Source organism: Salvelinus alpinus, chromosome 37 (assembly GCF_045679555.1).
Source record: "Salvelinus alpinus chromosome 37, SLU_Salpinus.1, whole genome shotgun sequence".
Taxonomy (NCBI): domain Eukaryota; kingdom Metazoa; phylum Chordata; class Actinopteri; order Salmoniformes; family Salmonidae; genus Salvelinus; species Salvelinus alpinus.
The window spans coordinates 3876171-3884095 of record NC_092122.1 but is presented as its reverse complement, the minus strand read 5'-3'; the positions used below and the strand labels follow the sequence as shown (position 1 = coordinate 3884095).

Sequence of the window (7925 nt, the reverse complement as noted above, 5' to 3'; positions counted from 1 at the left end):
CCCTGTGCAACTGGGTCCTGGACTTCCTGACGGGCCGCCCCCAGGTGGTGAGGGTAGGTAACAACATCTCCACCCCGCTGATCCTCAACACTGGGGCCCCACAAGGGTGCGTTCTAAGCCCTCTCCTGTACTCCCTGTTCACCCACGACTGCGTGGCCATGCACGCCTCCAACTCAATCATCAAGTTTGCGGACGACACTACAGTGGTAGGCTTGATTACCAACAACGACGAGACGGCCTACAGGGAGGAAGTGAGGGCCCTCTGAGTGTGGTGTCAGGAAAATAACCTCACACTCAACGTCAACAAAACAAAGGAGATGATTGTGGACTTCAGGAAACAGCAGAGGGAGCACCCCCCTATCCACATCGACGGGACAGTAGTGGAGAAGGTGGAAAGTTTTAAGTTCCTCGGTGTACACATCACGGACAAACTGAATTGTTCCACCCACACAGACAGCATTGTGAAGAAGGCGCAGCATCGCCTCTTCAACCTCAGGAGGCTGAAGAAATTCGGCTTGTCACCAAAAGCACTCACAAACTTCTACAGATGCACAATCGAGAGCATCCTGTCGGGCTGTATCACCGCCTGGTACGGCAACTGCTCCGCCCACAACCGTAAGGCTCTCCAGAGGGTAGTGAGGTCTGCACAACGCATCACCGGGGGCAAACTACCTGCCCTCCAGGACACCTACACCACCCGATGTCACAGGAAGGCCATAAAGATCATCAAGGACAACAACCACCCGAGCCACTGCCTGTTCACCCCGCTATCATCCAGAAGGCGAGGTCAGTACAGGTGCATCAAAGCAGGGACCGAGAGACTGAAAAACAGCTTCTATCTCAAGGCCATCAGACTGTTAAACAGCCACCACTAACATTTAGTGGTCGCTGCCAACATACTGACTCAACTCCAGCCACTTTAATAATGGGAATTGATGGAAATTATGTAAAAATGTATCACTAGCCACTTTAAACAATGCCACTTAATATAATGTTTACATACCCTACATTACTCATCTCATATGTATATGTATATACTGTACTGTATATCATCTACTGCATCTTGCCATCTTTATGTAATACATGTATCACTAGCCACTTTAAACTATGCCACTTTATGTTTACATACCCTACATTACTCATCTCATATGTATAGACTGTACACTATACCATCTACTGCATCTTGCCTATGCCGTTCTGTACCATCACTCATTCATATATCTTTATGTACATATTCTTTATCCCTTTACACTTGTGTGTATAAGGTAGTAGTTGTGGAATTGTTAGGTTAGATTACTTGTTGGTTATTACTGCATTGTCGGAACTAGAAGCACAAGCATTTCGCTACACTCGCATTAACATCTGCTAACCATGTGTATGTGACAAATAAAATTTGATTATTTATTTATTTTTTGGTGGAGATCTTTGTGGGCTATATTCGGCCTTGTCTCAGGATGGTAAGTTGGTGGTTGAAGATATCCCTCTAGTGGTGTGGGGACTGTGCTTTGGCAAAGTGGGTGGGGTTATATCCTTCCTGTTTGGCCCTGTCCGGGGGTATCATCGGATGGGGCCACAGTGTCTCCTGACCCCTCCTGTCTCAGCCTCCAGTATTTATGCTGCAGTAGTTTATGTGTCGGGGGGCTAGGTTCAGTTGGTTATATCTGGAGTACTTCTACTGTCTTACCCGGTGTCCTGTGTGAATTTAAGTATAGTCTGCCACTCTGTACCTCCTGGACTCTGATCTGGTTTTGGCCAATGGTTCTGACCATTCTCTTGCCTACTCTTTTTGGATTAATGAACATTGTAAGACTCCAACCATCTGATCTGCATCTAGATCTCGCCTTGTGTCATGACATACAGAGGGTAGTGCGTACGGCCCAGCACATCACTGGGGCCAAGCTTCCTGCCATCCAGGACCCCTATACCAGGCGGTGTCAGAGGAAGGCCCTAAAAATTGTCAAAGACTCCAGCCACCCTAGTCATAGACTGTTCTCTCTGCTACCGCACGGCAAGCTGTACAAAAGCACCAAGTCTAGGTCCAAAAGGCTTCTTAACAGCTTCTACCCCCAAGCCATAACACGCCTGAACAGCTAATCAAATGGCTACCCAGACTATTTGCAATGTCCCCACACCCCTCTTTTACACTGCTACAACTCTCTGCTTATTATCCATGCATACTCACTTTAAGTGTACCTACACGTTCATATTACCTCAATTACCTCGACTAACCTGTGCCCACACACATTGACTCTGTACCGGTACCCCCTGTATATAGCCTCGCTACTGTTATTTTACTGCTGCTGTTAAATTATTTAAATGTTTTATTTAACACTTTTTTTTCTTAAAACTGCATTGTTGATTAAGGGCTTGTAAGTTAGCATTTCACTGTAAGGTCTGCACCTGTTGTATTCGGCGCATATGTGACACGACTTCCGCCGAAGTCGGTCCCTCTCCTTGTTCGGGCGGCGTTCGGCTGATCTACTTTTAATTTTCCATTTGTTTTGTCTTTGTTTTACACACCTGGTTTCAATTCCCCAATTACATGTTCATTATTTAATCCTCTGTTTCCCCCATTGTTTTTGTGCGTGTTTGTTTTATGTATGTTCGGTCCGTTGTTGTGGGCTCGGTATTACGACATGTTATTGTAGTATTTGAGTAAAGTTACTTGTGTTACTCATCTCTGCTGTCCTGCGCCTGACTCCTCTGCACCAGCTACACCCAGACCACTACAACATGACAAATAACATTTGATTTGATTTGAAATAGTGATATTTCATTTAGTATACACTGTACATCTCAAATATGTCATATGATTACAATAACATCAAACGTCGATGCATGGCTATTATCTAAATGTATTTAGAATGGAATGTATTTAAAATGGAATGGGACCAAGGTGCCAGTCTCCCGCCTCGACACTCCCCACAGAATACACAACACCGAACTGACTAATTTCAAGCTTATCAACTCTCACAGACTGGAAACCCTAAGGGATGATGGAGAGTCAATGAAGGACACAACAACATACTTCACAAAGATGGAGTGAAGGGCTTGATGGGGAGAGGGGTAGAGAGCGGTCCATTGGGGGAGAGTGATGAAGGGAGAGAAGAGTGGTGTGTTCCAGTATATTATTGTTTTTTATTAAACCTTTTAAAAACAGTTTATAACCATTTTTAATGGGACAATGTACTGTAAACGTAAACATAACCACACAATCATCAAGCCACAGTCAACCTGTCATTTAAACATTTCAATTACCATATATTAGGCATATGATGAGTTACTGAACAACACATACTGACAGACCTGACCTCTCGGTTCATTTGGAATGACTGGTTAATGGCTACATATTAGTAGTGTCTGGGTTTTAGATGCCTCCTGGCTGTGTCAGTTCACATTTAGCAAGAAGAGACAGGATATCCTAGTTATAGCCTGCCACATTTCCACTGACGGATTGATGAGTGTTGAATACCTCTCTGAGCAGAAACACAATCTCCAGGACATATGGATGCACTGACTCTGTTCACATTGTTTCCATTAAGCCTCTCCCTTAACGTATGACAGCCGTCGTCGCTGTGGCGCATAAACTGAACCATATGGACAGTGTTTAGTGTGTGCGCGCGGTCAAGACTCCACCGGGATTGATTGACAGTTCCTGTGGGAGTGGTGAATACAATCGTTGCAAGAGCTTTTCTCTGAGCTCCGCCGGGGTAGGGCCGGGGGTGGTACCCGGGTCAGGAGTGTGGTGCGGCGGATGCTACTGTTCGAGTCCTGATGGCCGAACATGTGGAACAGCCTCCGGCAGCACGGCAGACAGTGGACCATGTCAGAGAGGAGGTGGCCGCTGAAGATCATGTAGATCCACGGGTTACAGCAGCTATTCAGACTGGCCAGCAGAGCCGAGATGGTGACTGCGGTGTTCTCGGAGTCTGGAGAGAGAAACGGGGGAGAGGGGGTGTCGGCCAGTCAGTGAAGGAAAAAACATTCAAGCTTGTTCTGTTTATCTACTAGCAGTGGCACACACTATTTATGCGTATTATCGAGGGAGTCTCGGCAAGCCACTGGGTCTGAAGGGTCACTGACTCGCCAGCAAAATATTTAATTAACGTTTGGAGATCTCCAGGAGAGATCAGAGTCAGTGCATCCATCTCTCCTGGAATAAGTCAAGGGGTCTGAATACTTTCCGAAGGAACTGTAGTTTTAACCATATTTTTAGACTATACAGTGTTTGTTTACATTTACTTTGTTCACCAACATTGGCGTAAAACAAGCATATGTTTTCGGTTCTAATGTGGTACGACAGTTTAACGAAGCTCATAAGGCATTTATGAGTTATATTCTTCAAGAATCAGTAGGTACGTAATCTTCACTTATAAGTCTAAAAATGGATGTACAACTGATGATTGATGAATGCACTAAGACCGATGGTCGTTTTCACAACTGTCTTTCACGCCTGCACAACGGTTGCGTTAAATGGCACGTGTTTAACACTTATGTATGCCCTTCTTTAGGTGTTTCTGCTGTTTTTCTATACTTTCGCACTGTCCGATAATTCAAGCCACAGCAGAAGGAATAACATCAGCTACATTCAGACCTCATCAAGGCGATGAATTATGAGTTAACTTACATGCACAGAACTGATCATCAAATTACTTCCCGTAAGATGTTTTTGTGCGCGGTTATTCCATTGCGGTCACAATAATGTACCCCAGGACTCCAGTTTGCACAGTCTATAGCTTAAGTAATACGTCTTGACTGTCTGTATAGTCTATTTGTTTCAGTTTGGTCTATGTATCTGAGAAGGAGTCATACAGTTTTTGTCTCACTATATCCGTGGTAAACTGTTGCGTAAAAGCTATCTAAATTTGGAGAGCAGTGAAGCAGATTTTAGGGAAGCCCCTGGGGTAATGCATGAAATATGTGCTTAAGCTGTGCACTATTACCAACGTATTATTGAGTAAGTAGGCCTAAGCAATAATGGAATGTTTAAAAACACAATGAACGGAGACATGGCACCAGCGCGCGCTGCCACTAACTCACGGCTCAGAGCCCAAATACAACACGTACCATCCCACGAGAAGCTCTCATCCCACACCGACCACATCTGTACGGTGAAAAACGGAGCCCAGCACACCACGTACGCCAGCACGATCACGAAAGTAATCTTCACTGTGCGCAGCTTGGCGCGCGAGATGGTGGTGATGCTGCTGACTGAACTCTTCCCGATCAGCCTATTCTTGGTCACAAGTGCCATCGCAATCGCGCTCTTCTGGGTCTTGTACTTTATGTTCAGCCAGATGGATCGGCAGATGAAGCCGTAGCAGAGCATGAGCACGGCCACGGGCACGAGGAAGATGCCCACGGTGATCCAGGTGATGTAGGCGCGCACACCCCACGGCTGGATGAAATGTCCCCAGCAGTCATACACGGCCGAGCCCGGGTGGACCTCGCTCAGTGAGAAGATAAAATGCTGGGGCATGCTCAGGGCAAGACTACACACCCAGGTGGCCCCGATCATCATATAGGCGCGCTGCGTGGGCTGGTGAATGTTCTGCATCGGGTGACAGATGGCGATGTAGCGGTCCAGCGTCATCATCACCATCATGTAGGTGGACGCGAACATCCCTAGCACTTGCAGGTGCTTGACGATACGACACAGGAAGTCAGGCCCGTAGAAGCGGAAGGTGATCTCCCAACAGAGCTGCGGCAGCACCTGGAAAAAGGCCACAGCCAAGTCCGCGAGGCTCAGGTGTTTCATGAACAGGTGCATGCGCAAGGGCTTCCGTCGGCTCATGTACATGGCCAGCAGCACGCTCAGGTTCCCCACCACAGCCACGACGAATGTCACGCTAAGCACCGTGATCTCGATCTTGGCAACCTCCTCGTTCCGGCCAAACGGGTCGCTGGAGTTCCCAAGAGTGCCGGTGTCGTTCCCAGGGTCCTCCTCCATCATCCTCGGCTTGCCGGTGGGGTCGAAGCCTATGTTCACATTTTCTTCCATGAGGTTGAGTGAGCTCTCTGAAGGGAAGAATGCGTCTCCGGAGAAGTGGATGACTGTCCTGAACCAATCCGATCACCCGCTGCCACCTGGCTGCATTGAGAACCTGTGAGTTTGTTTTAAATTTAAGACATTTCTTAGTCCATCGTCTACACAAACTCGATCTTGCGCACAGACCGACAGATGTGTTGGCTTGGCAAAGATGTGGAGCACTTCATGGTGTGAAACTGTATCTGTGCGCAGTCGCCACCAAACCTTTTAAAATAATTGTATACCCCAGAGACCGCCCCCAGATCTCCAACCGCCTCTAAACAGCCTTGGACACAAAAACAGCAGCAGAGAGAAACAACATGTATGGAAAACATTATTGTTTGCATGGGTGGAATTTCTCTGAAAGACCCGTTACCACTTGCAAGTAAATACGGAACACACTGATGTTTTCCACTGAAAATGTCTCCAGATTTTTTTCTGCAAACCCCAATAACGAATGGTGCAATCAGTGGGTAAATATTCACAATGTGCGCCACTGGTCAGTATTCCATACCCATTTACTTATCATGCCTCTAAGAATCCTTTTTTGAAAAGGTAACAACAATTTCTTTTTTTACTTGTAAGGTGACCCGTTTTTGTCTTTGAGGTGATCTTGATGATGAAGATGTTCTGATGTCATGTAATGTTTTTCTGTGATGTTTATCATATTACTGTGATGCCAGGGGGACTTTTCCACATTGTGTGGACCAGGGACGTCGCTAGGCCTATATGAATTAGCCCTCCCTAAATAAATCAATATATTTTCTCAATGATTTCTTTTTTTTTCGTCAACGGTTCCATCGCATCTTAAAGGGCGGGCACTAGGACCTGGGGACCTGAGGACCTGAGGCTGCTGCTGCTGCTGCTGCACGCACTAGTGAATGTTATTATTTCTTCAGCAAAGACGGCGAACAAAAAAACTAGGATGGAAGCACATGTAAGTGATTATAACGTCATAACGAATCATGCAAAAACATGTACAGTTGACAGGAATATGTTAGTTAATGTAGAGACAAACGATTATGCATATGTTTTTTATTATAAAGTTCATTTACGAAAATCGCGATTTAGCAAGCTAACATTAGCCAGCTAGTTGGCTAGATGTATGGGTGTTGTGACTTGAGTATGACATTGTAATTCTGGTTGTTTAATGTTTTAGGGACTCCTGAAACAACCAGCAAACCAGGCTGTCGTCTTGTGAAACAGTGGATGTATAGAATCTAGCTAGCTTAAGTATTTACTGCAAATTGAATGTACAATTTTGTAAGCATGCCATGCAGATAGAATAACACCCCCTAGCTATGTTCTTGCTTAGTGTGCAATGAAGGAACAAAATACCTGTATGCCTATGGATGTGTAGCTAGCTATCTAGCCGATCTGTGTATTGACCCTGACGTTTGGTATACATATTAGTTCAGAACCTAGCTATGAACCTCAGCTATTATAATCAGTTGTATCAACTTCAAAACAGCCTGAATGACATTAATGAAACCTATGGATTGACTAGAATATAACTTTGTGCCAAGGATGCAACATGTAGTTATTACCATGCATGAGATCCCCACATTGTAGCCTGTACATTTAATATATTCCCTGATCATGTACTCTACCTTGGCAAATAAAGGTGCAGTTCAGGTATGAATGTCTTTGAGATAATTTTTCAGTCATATCCAATAACAAGAGTATCAAATTCCAGTCTTTGAATGACTCTGTGTCTGCGTGTATGTATTACAATTATACACTTCAACAGGGTTTACCAATCTTGGTCCTGGGACATCAATGGTTACACATTGAAACTAATAGACTAGAAACAGGATTTAAATAGTTAAAGGCTGATTTGTAATTCATATATACAGGAAAAACAGTACACTACACTTCCTATGCATCATGTAAATAC

General features: G+C 45.1%; 1 protein-coding gene and 1 long non-coding RNA gene across 2 annotated transcripts; one reads left to right on the top strand and one right to left on the bottom strand.

Annotated features, from left to right (window-relative positions):
* Positions 1 to 3118: 3118 nt before the first annotated feature.
* Positions 3119 to 6277, bottom strand: LOC139565676 (arg8-vasotocin receptor-like). Its single transcript, XM_071386173.1, has 2 exons — positions 5068 to 6277; positions 3119 to 3929 (listed from the first exon to the last, which is right to left on the bottom strand). Exons 1-2 carry the CDS (start codon positions 5999 to 6001, stop codon positions 3625 to 3627), a joined length of 1239 nt encoding a protein of 412 aa, XP_071242274.1. The 5' UTR covers positions 6002 to 6277; the 3' UTR covers positions 3119 to 3624.
* On the top strand, positions 6238 to 7723 carry LOC139565679 (uncharacterized). Its single transcript, XR_011672958.1, has 2 exons — positions 6238 to 6965; positions 7188 to 7723. It is a non-coding gene; the product is annotated as an uncharacterized lncRNA (long non-coding RNA).
* The last annotated feature ends 202 nt before the right edge of the window (positions 7724 to 7925 follow it).